Source organism: Hydra vulgaris, chromosome 04, assembly GCF_038396675.1.
Source record: "Hydra vulgaris chromosome 04, alternate assembly HydraT2T_AEP".
In the NCBI taxonomy this organism is placed as follows: domain Eukaryota; kingdom Metazoa; phylum Cnidaria; class Hydrozoa; order Anthoathecata; family Hydridae; genus Hydra; species Hydra vulgaris.
Window position 1 is genome coordinate 36,757,501 of NC_088923.1, and position 18,681 is coordinate 36,776,181.

Below are 18,681 nucleotides of genomic sequence, written 5' to 3' on the forward strand. Positions count from 1 at the left end.
AAATTATCCCTAGTGTAATACTGGTAAAGTCAATATCGGTATATTGCATAGATTTTCTTCTGTCTTGATGGATACAAATTGATATTTGTATTTACTAAGTCTTTAATGTCTTAAATACCGTTTTTACTTTTGTATTGATAAATTTTATTATATTTGCATATATATATTTATTTTATATATGAGGATGTGAAAAAAAATTTATTTAAAGACATCTTTTAAAACTAAAAGATAAACTTGTATTTTTACCTATCATTTTACTAAACGCCTTTTTTGTTTATTAATCATGTGTTTAAAAATTTGACTGTTCTGGAATATCTGGAAACTTATTTTTATCTTTGAAAAATTAACTTCCAAGTCTGGAAGTTGATTTTATTAAAATAAAAATAAGTCTTATTGTATTATGTTGTGTCTTTTTATAATTTAGTGTTATTAAGCACTAAATTATAAAATATTTATAATAAAAATCCAAGTTGACTTGTATATAAAAAATAATTTTTTATTTAATAAGGTATTTTAAGTTTTAATTTTTGTACAAACAAAAATTAAAATTTAAAAATTATTTTTCATTTGTTAATTTTTTTTTTAATAAGTTTAAGTTTCCAGATAAATAGTTTTATAGTAGTTATAAAAATATATATTTTTTAAATAATCTCCATTTGTACTGTTTTCAAATATTGGTGTTTTTTAATTTATTTTGACGGTATTATTTACCTAATTGACCTTGGTTGACTGTGTTTTATAAAAAATATTAGTTTGGATTTATAAATTAACATTTTTTGTAAAATAGACTTATATTGTAACATGAGGTCCGATTGAAAGTTTTCACAAACTAACCCCCCTCCCATTTATTAAGTTTAAACTAAAATTCCCACCCACCCAACCCTCCTTTTATTCTATCCCTTCCACCCCCACCCCCTGTATTAAGGAATCGAAAGTATCTAGATTGAGACGATGTACTCCCTAAATTTTTTTTCAGTTTCCAAAATTAAAAGTTTCTGTTTGAGCTTTAGATTATTTCATTTGGTGATCTGATGTGTTTGGTTGGTAGTATTAAGCACTTGCACTTGTAAGATTTTGTCACTATTCATCAAAACTAACATATGAGGTTTTATTAAAAATATTTGCAATATAAGGTAATAGATTGCTGTATTTTAAAAACTGTTAAAAAAAACATTAAGTTTTTATTGGAACATTATTCATAATTAACTTTTGTTTTTATAAACGATGGGTCTAGTCATAGACCTATTACCAACAAAAAAAAAGGTGGACAGCTACATTAGCTGCATTTCTACTTAAAAAATTTAAATTTTGGGATTCAAGCTAAAAAATTCTCTTATTTGGCCATTTGTGAAATGATTTCAAAACCTTGTACAATAAAATTAAAAAAAAATAATATTCTTTTACTAATAATATTTTTTGTTTGTCATTTGATTTTAAATTAAAACCTTGGACTAACCTAGAAGTTACTAGAGATGAAGAAGAATGTTGGCCTTTGAGGATGACTTTAATAAAGCGGTTAAAAAGAAATGATTTGATTATTTCAAAATTTTCTGAGAGTCACCATATAAAATACGCTTATGGAGAAGCCCACCATGTCAAACTTTGTAGAATGCTTTAGATATGTCAAGAGCAATAGCCCTAGCCTCACCACCTCTATCTAATGCACAATAAAACCTTTCCATCACAGTGGTAGAGCAAAATAATAGAAAATCGTATTGATAATCTGACAGTAAGTTATTTGACTCAACTTGGATGTGAGAAATCTGTTGATCAATGACTCAAAGACCTTGGTAATAACAGAAAGACTAATCAGATAGTAATAGGAGGGATCAGAATGTTCACAGCTCTTGAAAATTAGAACAACAGATGCCATTTTTCAGCAGGCAGGAATCAAGACTTAGTCAAGCACGTATTAAATACTTTATAGAGAATTGAAGAGAGCTCTGGGAAACAATTTTCTAAGACTATGACAGGAATGATGTCTGGACCACAAGCCTTAGAAGAGTTTAATGAAGATATGACTTTAGCAACGGAAGCTGGAATGATTTGAATGTCTAACAATGGGTTAACCTGTTTAATATGAATGGAAGGAAGAGAATGGCCATAAGATTTGAGACTTGAATTAGAAGAAAAGTTCTTTGCAAACAGTTCTGCCTTATCCTTGGGAAAGTTAATATGATCAGTGCCATGAATGAGAGATTAAATGTTAGACCTACATTTGCTAATGACTCTGTTGAAGATTTTCCAAAAGTATCTAGAGCCTTACTTCTGAGATAAGATGCAAGATTTAGTGAACTGAGAAAAATGGAGCTTAGCATCAGACAGCCTTTTCTAAATTGATTTCTTGCAATAATAAATTTCGTTTTGAAACTAAATTACCTTACTAAACTAGTTTAAGTAAAATGCAGTTTGTTTTCAAGAGAGTTATTGTTTTGAAAAAGATGAAAAAGAATGATTTTGATTAAATATATTTTTTAATTTTTATTTTCAATTCATATAGATATTGCAGCTGCACAAGAAGGTGAAAACCATGGGGTAGAATGAGGTTTGATTTGAAACCAGCGAGAAGGAATAAAAGCTTCTATTTCTGCCTGAATCCAGTAGGTTATGTAGGAGGCGCATTTTTCAACTGAGAGAGATAGAAGACATCAGTCCAAGGATTGTCACAAAGAAAATCACAAAAAGAATCCCAGTCAGCTTTAGGGTATTTGTAAGTAGTGCTATGATAGTGTGTTCAAAAAGGAAGTACAAGATGAAGAGATCATAGCATGGTCAGAACCACCTATAGGAGAAAAAGAAGAAACTGAACACAAGCTAGGGTCAGAGACAAGACACAAATAAAGAAGTGAAAGTAAGTGATTAGGGTTGTCTGGAAAACAAGTCACAAAATTAACTGAGTAAGAGATTGAGAAATGCAGAAGTTATAGGTTTTAATATCACTAGGTCAGTGGCGTTAGAGCCAAGCCATTTAATGTGATGAGCATTAAAGTCACCAATAACAGCAATATTGGCAGAGGATTAGAGAGAGCGAGAGGTCAATTTGATTAGAAATTAAAAAGAATGCAGTCTTAGGAAAAAGGAGAGCGATAAAGAATAAAGAAAAAGATGATAGAGTGAAGAGGTGCTAAGAAGAAGCACATTAAACAATGGTCAAAGGATTTGAACCGGATTTCACGACAAATAGTTGAATTGATGCGTATGTTTACCACCAAGCCAAGCATGTGACTGTCTTTGCGAATTAAAGGATAGTACAAATATTTTGCAGCTGTTGATGGAATCAGCCCCTCTGAGAGCTACCACAGAGTTCAGGAATCCTTACTTCCAGCCTACCTCAGAACCATTAAACTTAGTTTTAGAGCTTTACCCTGATTAAGAGATAACAAGAAGAGTTGCATTGCCACTATCAAGCAAAAACCTATGAGTAGAGTCAAGAAGATCCAGCATTTATCTTCCTGGGTTGGTAACACAGGTTTACATCTGCACCAGCCTAATAAATGAAAAAGGGGTTTGTGGCTGGTTAGCAGAACTATTCTGCTTACCCTTAAAGTCTTTGCTTAGGAGGCCTCTTACAAGACAGTAGCTGGATGTAGTTAACATTTGCCAAGATGAGTATTTTTGATAAGACCATTTCTAGCCTTTACTCAACCAAGAGCCTCATGGCAGGGAATTTTTAAGATGGAGTTTGTTTCTTTTAGCCTTTGTCTACTAAAGCACACCCTACAAGGCAGCAGGCCATGGGGCAGGTAGTACTGGGTTACAATATACCAATAGCAGGGTGATCATGATGGTCCTGAACCTGACCTAGGTACTGTACAAGTTGTACAAATGGAAAAAAAAAACTTTAAATTTAGGCTAAGTTTAATACAAAAATTATTTGAAGGAGATTATGATAGAGGCGTTCATACCGCTTAAGATCCCATTCAACTGCATCATGATCTCATATTAAATAATCTCTTTTTTTTTTGACATTTTTTTTTCTGAGCTACGATTCCATTGCTATTTTTAAAATCAATTGTAGAATTCAGAGTTTAGCAATATGAATATAATATAAGAATCAATACTGAACTTCAACGTGCGCCATGTCATCAGATAACATTGTTGGGCCATATTTTTTAAATCATTACATTACTTTAGCAATATTTAATTTTGAACTCATTTTGAACAAAAATGATTTTTTAAGGTTTTAATTAATGGTATTTTAAATTAATCGTAATATGAAATGCAATGGTTAATACAAGTATATATAAAGATATTTTAAAGACATACATTATATGCATACATGCATACATTAAAATGGCTTTCATGATAAAGCAGAATAAAAATTTTATATTTTTTCATGATAAAGTAAAATTAAATTTTACATTTTTTTTTTTTTTCTATTTTTTTTTTTTTTTAATTTTATATTTCTATTTTTTTTTAAATATATTTTTTAATATTATTTTAAATAAAAAATATTTTTAGTTTTTTTTATATATTTTTTAGATAGTTCAAGGTTTATGCACAGATTTTCTCACAAGACGTTTTTCAGAGTCAATGCTTATTAAGTATTCTGTTGCTGTTCTTGCGGCAAGTAACTTTTTATTGGTAAGTAAATATTCTTAACTATAAAAAAAAAAACTAATTCTTTTTTCTTTGTTTTAATTTGCTTTGGTTGTAAATTATAAAGAATTTGTTTTCTTTAGTTTGATTTTTAAAGTAATTCTTAGTAGTTGGTAATGTAATTTTTTTTTAGATTTTTGTTACAAATATTTATGCTTTCGTTATTGTTTTGGTTCCTTTGATCACTAGTGGATCCATTTTTACAGTAATAATTACAAGCCTAGTAACGAAGTCGGTTTCATCCCAAGATACCGGTGCTGCTCTTGGTAAAATAATAATCGTTTCCTAATATTAACACTTAATGCTATATACAAGTTCTATAATAATTTTCCTTTTTTTTAGCCTACTCTTGCGTGCTTAATACAGGGATTAGGGTTAATTAATTTTCGTCTCACCCCAAGCTTAAACCCCCTCCCCCATCCTAACGCCGTTTATTAATTTTCACTTGTTATCAACAAAAAAACTAAGAGCAAATGTAAGTGTAAACCGTCCTTAAAAGTTAGAAAATATATCTGTCGAACCTTGTAGTATATCTCATACTACACGTGTGTAAATAACAACTAAAGTAACAAAACACTACAAATTTTACTATTAAAATGTAAATTTTACGTCTCTATGTCATTATTTCACTTCAGAAATTCATTTGAAAAACTTTAGAATGCTCTCCTATAAAATATCAAGTTTGACATATATTGTAAATGCCATGCACGACAGATATATTTAGTAACTGATAAAAATAAAAACTTTTTGTGTAATTAAATTTTTGTGTAAGCTTAAAAATCGTCAACCTTTAAAAAAATCTTGTAATCTCGATTTGTCAAAAATGAGCTTTTGGTTTATTCCTCGCCATCGTATAGAACCTACATGTAAGCATATAATATATATATAACCTAAAAGCATATTAAATCCTGTTGAAATTATGATGAAACAGCTATTAGTAAATGCTTACTTGTCCGCGAGCCACACTTTATAAGTGTTCTGTAAAAAATATTGATTTTAATTTACGAGGTTTCAATTATACGCCGCCAATAAATCGAAATTAGATTTAAGAAAAAATTACTCTCTTTTTATGAAAAAAGAAAGAAATTAATTTTTTCTCTCCTTCTCTTTATTCTCACACTCCCCCATCCTCCCTCTTCTAGTATTAAGCACGCGAGAATACTAACAATCAAATGTAGTATGAGTTTTTGATATTTGAACAATCTTAAATAAAGGTTCTTGATCAAATTTTTTTAATTTTAGGTCTTTCTATGGCTTCAAACTCTTTTATACGCACTGTTACTCCTATGATTGGTGGAGTGTTGTATAGCTTGTTTGGGTTTCCATTGTTTGGTTTGCTAGGTCTCTTAATTAATGGCTTACTGACAATTTATTTATTTTTTTATGGTCGAAATTCGTTTATAAATGAGGAGAAAAGTTAGACGTTGAATATTGTCATAAAACAATTATTTATTTAGTATCACAACTTTTTTCTGCTGTTTATCTTAGTAGAAAAGAAGTATCTGGTCTGCATCGGTTATGTTATCGTTTGGTAACAATACCGATAGTATTATTCGGTATCGCAGCTTGGGTCTTTACGAGAATTAGTATTTTATTTTTATAAACGATTTGTTATTTGAAATAGTAAACTTACATAATAACTGAGATGTATGAGGGAGTGGAGAAAAGTGGGACATTAAAAAATATTTCTAAAATAACTTTTATAACTTTTTTATATGATGTATGTACTGCGCCGTACAAGTTTTAACAAATAAAGTATCATTTCGTGCACTGATTCCATTCCCTAAGATTGACAACAGGTTATATTAAATTATATATATTTTTGATTTTAGAGGAATTGTGCCAATGCGGTTAAGTGGGACAGCCATGGGATAAACGTGGGAATTAACAACATATTAACAAAAATTGGTAATTAGAAACTAAGTAATCTTCATCAAAATGTACAAGTGGTTTCCATAAAACGAAAACAACTATACAAAAGTGATATGGGAGAAATAGGATATAAATTTTTTTTTTTTTTTTGTCCCACTTCAAAGTGGGATTTTGAGTACTTCAAAGTACGACGTTTTAAGAGTTGAATTCGGCTCTCAAAATATCGTACTTTTTAAAAATACGATTTTTACCACACGCAGGGAGACAAAGTGATGTTTGCTAAATAGAGGGGGAGGAGAGGAATTTCATTGTTTACATTTGATAACATTGATTAGAGACCTCTTCTAAATGGGTTTTTTTTAGATATCTTTCTTTTCCCGCATCCCACTTCTTTTAAGACATTAAATGATAAATATACTAAATGAGTCAACTATTTATAGTTGACTTATTTAGTATATTAATCATTAAATGTCTTAAAAAGCATCGCGAATTTAATTAATTATTTGGCATCGCTTCCGTAATTTAACTTCTTATCTGGAATTGTTATTTTAATTTAATTGTGTGGTATCGCTTCTGCATTTTAATTTTGCTAATTTCTGTATTTAATATCTGTATTTTAACTTGGTATCTTAACTTTAATTTAACATCGCGTGATTTCGTATTCTCACCTGGTACAGTCTTTTGTTATGTATTCAACATTTAACAACTTAAGAAAGCTATCAATAAATCATCATTTACTATGCCTCTTATAGTCTCATTAATTAAACCTCTAAAAAGTAATCTTACTTGTTTTGTTAAGGTGGTACAACACCAAATATTTCCTCAAAATTGAAAAAAAAAGTGAATTTTTGATATTTCGCTCATTTTACAGGTAATTTATTGTAGATTAATAATATAAAAAGCTTATTCCCAACTTATTTTTTAATTTTTCGATAAATTAACTAACTATAAAAAGTTTATATAGGAATGACAAGAATATTTAATTTTCTTATGCGTTTTTCTCCGTTTTCAAATTTTGCGAAACGGAGAAAAACATTTTAAGAAATGATAACATGATATCTTGTAAAGCAGAAGTGCAAATCACTTCAAATTTTCAGGAAATGTTTATACTATTTTCTAGGGAATAACGTTTCGAAATTTTTGAATTTTGCTCCAATCTTTTTTTTTATTAACTTTAAGGTCTAAAAAAGTTTTGTTTTTGTTTTTTTTTTACTTGATGTAAAAAAATTGATATGATTTTTTATGTACTTTGAAAATCTTAAAATCCAAATGTCGATACCTTAACTGACATGTCTAGAACGTATATAAAAAATTTCATGGATGTTGTGTTAATATATTTCAAGTTATCGTGTTTTCAATGGACCCATTAAAATAAATGTTTTTCGATAAATTCGAGGCAAAGTAAAATGAAGTATAAAATAGCTTGCTAAATTAATGCAATTTTTATAGATATAAATTTTATCTTTTTTTTTTAAGTTTGAACATTTTAAAATATTTGATGGTGTACCACCTTAATAATAAATTCAAAAGGTCTTTTATTTTTATTTTTTATTCTTATTGTGGCTATGCGACCAATTGGTACCATACGATATCGACATAAGTATATAAGCGAAAGCACACACTATCGACTTACACGATACCGATTGTCTAGTGTCAAAATTTTACAAAGTACAAAAAGTATATATCTAATAAACTCGATTTTTTTTTTAATCTTTTAAATCTTTATTTATTTTTTTGAGTCTTTTTTTAAAGTTTCAAATGATTTTACTTGTAATTGATGGTAAATCTATATTTTACACAAACCAGAATTGACATATATATAACATGTTAAGACGAATTAAAAATTTAAACATTTCATCATTGAATACGTCCTATATGACAAAAGTATAGATACGCACCTACATAAACTAATAACAAGGAAACATAATCTAGGATCTGAAAGACGATTACAAGATCTTGTTGTCAGAGTTTTATAAAGCACAAACAAGCAAAATAAAGACAAGTATAACATTAAACATAATTTTACCTTTTCAAGCTCAACCAATAAAATACATTTTTTTGGTTGAGCTTGAAAAGGTAAAAAGAAGTTTGTAGATTAAAGTTCCAGAAAACAATATTTTTCCATAGGTAGGTCCACGATAAGCAATGCAAAGTTGATTAAATTTAGTGTGACAAAACGGCTCATTTTAAAAATTTGTTTATCATATCGCATTTGTTGTTAGGTTTCAGTTTGAAAGTATTATTAGGAATGGTAGGGGATAAATTTTTTTCTCCATAAATATACAGACACTTCTTATAGGCGTATACAATTTTTTCGAAACCCGGTGGACACAGGTCCTAAAAAAGTTCAAAAGACGTTCAAAAAACGTCTAAAACGTTTAAAAGACTTTTTTTTACGTCCCGTGTTCATTAGGAATTGAATAGCTATTAGAGCTGTTTTTATAGTTTTTAATTACTTAAATTAAAATCAAGATGGTTGTCATTAAGACAACAAAATCTTTGTTTTTTGATTGTTAATGTATATGTTAATGCACCTATCCAAGTAGCAAACAATATTGGCGCAATAATGTTTGTTTTATATATAGTTTACATAAAATGTAAAATATATTTATAGTTCTGAAATTAAAACATGAAAAACATTTCTAAGTCTTTTTTGCAAGAAAATAAATCATTTTCTTATAATACTTTTCTGTGTATAAAAATTATTGCGTCAATATTGTTTGCTACTCGGGTAATATTGTTTCCTACTTGAGTAATAGAGTTTTCACACAACTCTATCTCTGCTTTAGACGTTTAGTTAACTTAATTATCTAACTTTTAAATAACCCATCAAGTACAGCAAACAAAAATTAAGTATTCGTTCCTAAACAAAATTAAGTTGTTGAGTGCTTGTTTATTTTTTTTGAAAAAATGCATATTTTAAGCTAACAGACTTTTATTACTTGGTAATAGTTTCTACATACGAGGCAACAAAGCTAGACAGTAGGGTGGAGTGAATTTTAGTTTTTTTTACAATTCGTTTAGCTTGGGTGTGCAAAAGTTGTCTATTCATTTCAGAAATACTCTAGGAAATTATCTTGAGGTTCCTCAAAACCTTTAAAATTTTAATGGGTCCCTAATATTAGGTAAAAAAAAGTTTTTCAAAAGTATGTCATGTTGGGTCTCAAAAGAAGCAAAAATTTATAAAAATTTCAAAAATAACAATTATTTTATAAAAAAAATTATTATTTAAGATTTTTTTCAAATTATAATTAAAAAAAATAAACTTTTTTCATTTTTAGTTTAAAAGGTCATTTTTTCTGCAATAAACTATAAAATAACAATTTTTTTTATAAAATAATTGTTATTTTTGAAATTTTTATAAATTTTTGCTTCTTTTGAGACCCAACATGACATACTTTTGAAAAACTTTTTTTTACCTAATATTAGGGACCCATTAAAATTTTAAAGGTCTTGAGGAACCTCAAGATAATTTCCTAGAGCATTGATATTTTTTCAGAGTATTTCTGAAATGAATAGACAACTTTTGCACACCCAGGCTAAACGAATTGTAAAAAAACTAAAATTCACTCCACCCCACTGGACAGTTCTTTTAATTTAAAATAAAAATTGCAAATATTTTATACAATTATTACCTAGGTGTATCTAGAAATAATAATGGTTTTTTTTCGTTAAACAATAGATTTTTTTTTTTTTTTCCCCTTTTTTTAAATATCTATTTAATAAGTTTATACTAAAATATAGTTAAGATAAAGAAAAATCGTTATGCAATAAAAAAAAAGAGTATAAGCACAAATATTCAAATAATTTCTATAAAACAAAATAAAAAACGCAAAGACTTGCTGAAGGCCCTTCAGGGCCTTGACCTTCATAGTTTCTGCGTTATTAAATAGTTTTTAAAATCTTGTTTCCTGGAAATATTTTGTTTTTTCTTAGTAAACGATTACTTTATGAATTAATGTCTTAAGTTTCTATCACGATTAGGATTGTGACTTGAACAACTATTTTTAAATTATTTTATGGAAATAAAGGGTCAATTTCTTTACTTTTATTTTTGTTTTAACGTTAATTAGGAAATCCATTGTTTAGTCTAATTATGCCATAATTAATTTTATAAAAAACATCCAATAGTTCATAAGTTCATAATTGTACGTTAAATTGACGAGTGAGAACTTATTATAAGATCCCACTCGTCAATTTAATCGAACATAAATCTCGCAAGAATAAATAAACTTGTTATATAGAAATTCAACTTGATATTTTTACATATTATGACAAAAAATTTTTTAAAAAGATACTGAATTCACAAATACACAAGACAAAGATTAGATTTTTTTTTTTAATACTAGGCTGGGTAAATAAAAAAAGCAACTGCTTTTACTCCGTAATTGATCAGTTTTACGTGAACAAAAACTTCAGCAGTTTTGCACAAATTTTTATTCATGTAAAGTGAAGCAATTTACTCAGTAAATGCTCAGCTTTGCGTGAATAAAAACTTAAGCAAAATTACTCAAATTTTTATTCACGTAAAGTTGACCAGTTACTGAGTAAAAGTAATTGTTGTTTTTTTATTCACCCGGCCTATTATTTTATATATTACTCTCGCGGGCTCAATCCACGGGAATGGACGTTTAATTATTTTGATAAAATTATCCCACCCACCCAAGCTTATTAATTTTTACTTTTTATAAATAAAAACAATACAAAAAAGCTCAAAACTAAAAGAAAATCAGTGTAAATTGTCTGTAAAAATTAGAGCATGTATATCCGTCATAAATAAAAATAACCTTGTCTTCAGTTTTTCCTTGTTCTTCTTTAGTTGGTTCCGACTTTCAATAATCTCTATAAATCTATTATCTCGCACTTCTTTTTTGGACTTACACTATACTTGCTCTACTTATTACTACCCTAAATTGACTTTGATTCTTTTTGTGATTACCTTTGTGACGGTCCTTGGGCTCATCTCTTTTCTCTCTCCGCTTATAAATGTGCCTCCTACACAGCCCCGATTTTGGGTAATACTGGCCTTCCAGCGAAATAATGATTTCGGCCTTTCCAGTTCTTCTTTCCCCCACCTCACAATCATAAACTAAAATCCTTACGTAAACTAGGAAATGTAGATACCAGTTTCTTTGGTCACTGTACCAATATCAGTTAAAGTGGAAACAAAGCACTTGAAATGCAGATAGTAATTTAGAAAAAAATTTCCCGCATCTTTAAAATGCTCTTGGACGTGCAATGTGATTGGAGCAAATTCCATAGCTAGAAGATGGACAAAATTCAATTCAAGAGATAAATAGAGCATAAGCTTACTTTCGTCTTTCAAACTCAATTAAAAGTCTATCCATCATGACATTAACCTCAGCAATCATTTTCCTCTATTCCAGTAATGTTTTATGCCTTAATAAAAGTACGTCAATTCATCATGTTGTCATGTTTCCTCTTTTTTTTTTTCGTTTTTGGTCAGTAAAGTGTTTGTCAGTGCCCACCAACATTATTGCTTCTTTTTAAAGTTTGTCGAAATTTGATCTGACCTCTTGAACGAAAATAGATAGAGAGCTATACAGTTCATATATTACTGGTAAGTCAATTTCAACAACTTGAAGCCTTTTGTTCACTTTGTTGTATCTTATCATAATTGTGCTTCAGATGAATATGACGACGGTCGTCAACAGCTGATTTATTTTTCTGAGAAATCTAATAACTTCTAATAACGTGCTCGGCTGTTGCAAGCACGTTATTAGAAGTTATATTCTTTTAAGGCTACTTTGAAGTTTAAACGCATATTTTAATTGTACAAATACTAATTACAACTAAGATCTTAAAATAACTGATTCTGATAATTGTACCTAATAGTAACCTATTCATAGAGCAAAATATGCATTTTTCCAATAATCGTTCTCTTTCTGAAACTGTTTAACAAAATTGCGATAAATCTCGCCGATAAATAAATGCTATCACTTTGATTGACAAAGATAGAAAAGGCATTATTATGTTCAGCTGATTGCTAATGCTCACTTATTGCCTTATGAGAAACTTTACTGTTGCAAAATTGACGATTGCTAAAGAACTCTTAGTTTTCCTAAAATATATGCAAGGTTTTATTAAACATAAGCGAGAGGTTCTGAGTTCGATCCCCACCACGTCCCTGGTAGTACCGCGCTCAACTTGTTTCTCCGCGCAGCGGCCTTGTTCGTCAAGTTTCGTGTTTCGGAGTAAAAGAGTTGAGAGAGGGTTATAACCACAATTAAGTAGCCTCCTCATCTGTATTGGCCTTCTGGGCCTTGAGGAGGTGAATTAACAATCGCGTTTTTTCTTTTGTCAATTTACTAGTTTTTGAAAAAATAACTCTTTTAATGTGCGTTGCTAAATTCCAGCATCGTCACGGGTTTCAGACCTTGAAAAATCAGTGACGTTAACATCTCTTTTTGCGATGAACTTAATCAGGCCATTATTTTGAATTACCAGTTTGGCAGGTTTGGTAGAAAATACTTTGACGTTCTGAGTTAATTTTTTTCCTATGTACTAATTAATAGAGTCCATTGCATCCAACGTCTTTTGTGATAATGCATCAGACTTTCTTTTTGCAACTTTGGCAAGGACGCAACAACATTAAGGTTTGTAATTTGTTTTAAATGTTTTCTTTCTTTCTTATGCCTCCGGACTTTCTCTTATTAGGCTCATCCTTGTTAATGGTCGAGCTTAGCAAATAGAATATTTTCAATAATTTTACTTATAAAAAACTATTTGTGCTTCTTTACTTTTTAAAAAAAGAATTTAGAAGAAAAGAATTTTTTAATTTTTTTCTTTTTCATTGTACTACGCTGCCTGATTTTTGCTTTTCAAACGTTAAAACAAATCATTTTAATTATATTTTTATTTTAATGCTGAAACCTTTTACCTGAGAAAAGCGGGGGGATATATATATTGCTGAAACCTTTTATCCAAACTTTTATCAAGTAACAAATTTTACACGTTTATTTCAAAAGTTTTGTCATCCCTGGTGTAATCAATGCAGCAGGCAAGCTTTCTTTCTCCAACTTGTATACAAAAAATGACTTTATATATTTAAAAGTATAAGAAGTAAATTTTTAATTTTTTTTTTAAATTTTCATAATTCATTTAAAAAATATTTTTTTAATTAATTAAAGAAAAAAAATTGATTTCTCGTTGGCTGGCCTCTCCAAACGCCCTGGCCCCGCAGTGGCTACCTAGGCTGAACATGGATAAGGACGGGGCTGTAGGAGTCCTATATAATCTCCTGGATTCAGCATGTATGGAAGCTTTAAGTTTAACTTAAAGTCAAGCCTTATTTTACTCCATGGTTTTCATCTTTTGTGGAGCATCTAATTTAAATCATCTTTTTCAAAAAAACAACTATTTTGAGGACAAATGTTTTGTTTATTACTACAAGAAATCAATGTAAAATGGTGCTGTTAGATGCTAAGCTACATTGTTCCAAGCTCACTAAAACCTCGTATCTTATATCAGAAGTAGGCTGTAGAGACTTTGGAAAATCTTAAATAAGGTCATTAACAAAGGTAAGTCTTACATTCCATTTCAAATTTCTGGTTTTTAAGGGTGAATGCATCATTTTTTGATGCTTGAGACTTCTAGAGATGGAAGAAACTCAAAACTTTTATATGTTTATACTATTGTCAAATAAAGATGAAATGCAAAAAATTGCAATAATTGGAGCCTAGGAACAAAAAAACCCTAAAATTTTACCTAGACCTGCCCCAAACATGAGAGCAACAAGTTGATAAAAAAAATTTTTTAACTATTTTTATCTAAATTTATATTCATTGATAAACTTCAAACTTCTTATAAATATCTCTTAGCGTTTAAAAGTTATATGAGTAGATTACTAATTTTAAATGGTCATAATTTTTGAACGCTAAGAGATTACTTCATGAAATTTTAAATTTATAAATGAATATAAATTTAGTTAAAAATAGTAAAAAAACTATTTTATCAACTTGTTGCACACGCGTTTGTACATGTGTAGCTAAACTTTAAAGACATTTTAATAAGCATCCTTATTTGACATAGCTATAAGCATATATATCTTTGAAGTTTGCTCCATGTCTATAAGTTCTCAAACTCCAGAAAATGCTAAAGCCGCCCCTGTTCTGATTTTATTACCTCTTCTAAAGAGAAGGCAGAACTATTTGCAAAGAGCTTTTCTACTAATTCGACTTTTAAATCTAATGGCCATACTTTTGCTGACATTCTAGTTAAACAGGTTAACCCATTGTTACACACCCATATAACTCCCGCTACCGTTGCTAAAGTCATACCTTATTTAAAATCATTTACGGCTTGTGATCCAAGCAACATTCCTGTCATAGTATCACAAAAGTGTACTCCATAATTTTTTTCAATTCTTTCTAAACTATTATCAAGTGCTTGACTGAATCTTCCTTTTTTGTCTGCTGAAAAATGACAATTGTGGTTCCAACTTTTTAAAAACTCTGGAAAATATTCTGAATCCTTCAACTTCAACTTCTGAATCCTTCAACAATTTTAGATCAGTTTTTATATCTATTAGTAACAAGACCTTTGAGTGTTTGTTCAACAAATTTCTAACATTCCATCTTAAATTTAACAAATTCCTATCTGACAAATACGGTTTTTGATATTCTTGTTCAATGACTGACTTGGTAACTGCTGTGACTGATAGGTTTTGTTGCACTATAGATATAGGCGGCGAGACAAGGGCTATTGCTCTTGATATCTAAAGCTTTTAATAAAGTCTAGCATGCTGGTCTTTTGCTATAGCCTGCTTTATATGATGTATCTGGGAAAGCCTTTGAGCTTATAAAATTATTTCTTTCAAACCACTTTACTAAAGTCATCCTCAATTAGATCAAACCCATCAGTCTTTTTTATTTCAAGTAACTTCTAGGGTACCTAAAAAATTTATCCTTGGTCCTGTATTGTTTCTTATCTACATTAAAGATCGTCCTAAAAATCTAAAGTGACTCTATTTGCTGACGACTCAATTTTATTGAAAACCGTCTTGGAAAAAGCCTTTTATTTTCAATTGCATAAAACAGACAGCCCATCTTGAGTCTGATCTTATCTCTGTAACAGCTTGGGGTTTGTAGTGGCTTGTGAGTTTTAACTCTAACAAAACTCAATTATTTACAAAATTACGACAAATTACTATTTTAATGCTGTCGTCAACATATTATTAATATTTGGCAGCCCTCTCACTAAATCCACTTCTTTTACGTTTTCTTGAATTATCGTTTACTAATGATCTCTCCTGGAGACCATATATACGTTTGCGAAGCTAGCATCTGCTAAAAGTTGGTTCTCTTTTTTTTATGTTTAGATTGTTTCACTTTATCTGGCTTGTAATTATCTTACTCCTGATTCCATTTTATACCTCAACAAATCTCTTATTCTCCCCAGAATGGAGTATTGTCGTTATGTTTGGGCTGGTTTTTCTAATGATGCTCTTCATCTTCTTGACAAGGTTCGAAAATGCATTGTAAACGTAGTTGGATCTGCTTTTTCCAGTAAGCTTGAGCCTCTCTCCCATTGTTCTATAGTTGCATCATCATGATCGTTTTTCAAACGAGCTATCATCTCTAGTTACATCAACCAAAACTCATTCTGACTGAATCAGCTTTTAATCAAGTTGCATCCTTTTACTGAATCTGTCCCAGCATGATCCAGAAACTTTTTTTTCCCTAGCATTTTCCCCCGCACTTTAGCCTTTTGGAACTCTTTTCCACCACCATGTTTTCCTCACTCATACAACCAGGGGGCAATTCTATAAATAAAAGGGGGAGGGAGGCGGGCAAGTTCTTAAAAACTGCTGACTGTTTTCTAAAAATAAAATTATAAATAGTCCTCAAGACTAAATATCTGCCGACTGAAATGTGTTAAATGACTAACTAGCCGACCATATTCCTTAAAAAACTGACAATAAGATGAGGATAATTTTGTGCGTGTGTTTGGGGGTAAGGGTTGCATCATTCTCTCTTCCCCCCCTCCTCCTTCCCGCCTCCTCCTATTGACACACACACGCAAACATACACACAAACACACCGTAAAATTCCCCCTAGATATAACCCTTAATTTTCAAGCCTTCTTTCAATCACTTCCTTGATCTTTAACTTTTATTCTTTGCTTTCTAGTAACTCGCGACTTAACAGTGGTTGCTTACAGCCTTGTTGGGAGTGAGTAAATTAAAGATATATATTTTTTTTATTTACCTCCTCAAGGCCGAGAAGGCCACTACAAATGAGGAGGCTATTTAATATTGATTATAACCCTCTCTTAACTCTATAACTCCGAAACACGAAACTTGACGAACAAGGCCGCTGTGCGGAGAAACAAGTTGAGCGCGTTACTATTAGGGACGTGGTGGGGATCGAAATCGGAACCTCTCGCTTATGAAGCGAGTGCTTTACCACTACACCACTACCGCATTTTAATATTGAATTAATTTTTGTATTGATTAGTTTTAATATAAAACATTTAAAATGCTTACCGCATATATATATTCATTTGTTATAAAAGAGATAAATATATAAAAATATGTCTTTAAAAGATAAAATAATTTCTTTCATTTTTTTCGTGAATGAAAGGTAATTGCATTCAAAGGATAAAGCAAAATTTTTTAAAACTATTTTGTTCCAAAGAAATCCTCCTCGGAATGAAATACATAGTCTCCTAAAATTAGTTGGAGAAAATGGTTGCGTTTTGTTTTTATCGTTCAAGGCATATATATAATGGAAAGAAATAGGAGACTGTTTTTTACATTTACAGTTTTACATTACTGTTTTTTACAGCTACAGTTTTTACATACCTTGGTTTCACATTTGTGCACAAAACAAGGTATATTACAATTATTCAGCTGACAAATAATGAGAATTTTTATTTTCAATAAGAGAGGTCTGGTATGATGATGATTAATCAATTATGGGTTATCAATTATTTCAATTATAGATTTTTATAACAGGTTTGTGATTATTACTGATACGTGATTATTATTATGATATTTTATATATTTATTATTATAGATTTATTATTACGGCAGTTCTTTAGATTTATATTTTCAGCTTTTATAGTATGATTTATTGTACTATTTTGTTTTTAAAATTATAAAGATTCTGATGATAAAATCAATTGATCTTTTTTCAGAAGCCTTGTTTGTTTGTTCTTGTAAAATGTAGTATTTATTTTACGACAGATGTAAACAGAAAAATAAATAAATAAGAAAGATCTGGCATGCGAAAATTCAATGGCATTACTTGAGGCAACATTTACATAACTTTTATGGCAATGGATGAAAGAGAAATTTAATTGTGCTAAACTGTGTTTATTTAAAGCATTTTTAGCTTTATACATTATTCTTTTACTTATTGCAACTTTGGTGCACAAAAGTTCAATGGGATACTTCCACGTAAAGTTTCGTTTACATAGATACCCAAAAGCTTATTTTTTTCTCTTTTTATTTTAATTTCGTCTATATAAAGTAAGAGCCCCTTATGAGGCAGTAATTTTTTTAGAAGTTGAAAGAAAATGTGTCCATTTTGTTTTATTAACATTTAGTGACAACTTATTTATTTATTCAAACAACTTATTTATTCATAAATCAGTAACAAATTTTCTTCAATGTTCAAAATTTGAAACGAGATAAAAAGAGTTTAGTATTATAGGCAAACACGATATTTATAAAATTGGATGAAGATCATTAATGCAAAGTAGAGAGAAGGGATTCTATAATGATAGTCTCTAATGGTCCATCAGGGCTCTATACTTCGACAACAAGTTGTATCTAATAAATCGGAAGAGACGGTAGCATTACAGTAAATAAATCTTTTACAGTAATACAACTTGCAAACTAAAAATTGGTTAAATAACCTTTAAGTTGCATCAAGACATTTCTTTTAGTTTCATAAAATTCAATTTTTTTTAAATAGAATTTTTCAATCAGCTTTTTTCAATTGTCTATTAAAACAAAAAGTACAGCAATACTGCGGGAAATTTGGTTTATTAGTGGTATTAGGTAACCAAAAAAGTTCGTGCGGTTTTTGGTAATTGAATTGTTTTTAGCAATTTTTACAACACCCACATCGCACAAGGCAAGTAGCTTTGTTGCGTAATAGAACGCGTGTGTCACGCGCAGTTGCTGCATATATAGTGTAGGCTTGTAACGAGCTTACAGGAAAAGTTTTGTGTAAAGAAAGG

At 29.8% G+C, this 18,681-nt stretch overlaps 1 protein-coding gene across 1 annotated transcript in view; it reads left to right on the plus strand.

Annotated features, from left to right (window-relative positions):
* Positions 1-6,118, plus strand: part of LOC100197202 (solute carrier family 22 member 18) — a 29,751-nt gene extending 23,633 nt beyond the window's left edge. Inside the window, exons 6-8 of the mRNA XM_065796208.1 lie at positions 4,483-4,584; positions 4,733-4,865; positions 5,842-6,118. Coding sequence (XP_065652280.1) covers positions 4,483-4,584; positions 4,733-4,865; positions 5,842-6,020 — 414 coding nt within the window. The 3' untranslated portion in view covers positions 6,021-6,118. The remainder of the gene's footprint in view (positions 1-4,482; positions 4,585-4,732; positions 4,866-5,841) is intronic.
* The last annotated feature ends 12,563 nt before the right edge of the window (positions 6,119-18,681 follow it).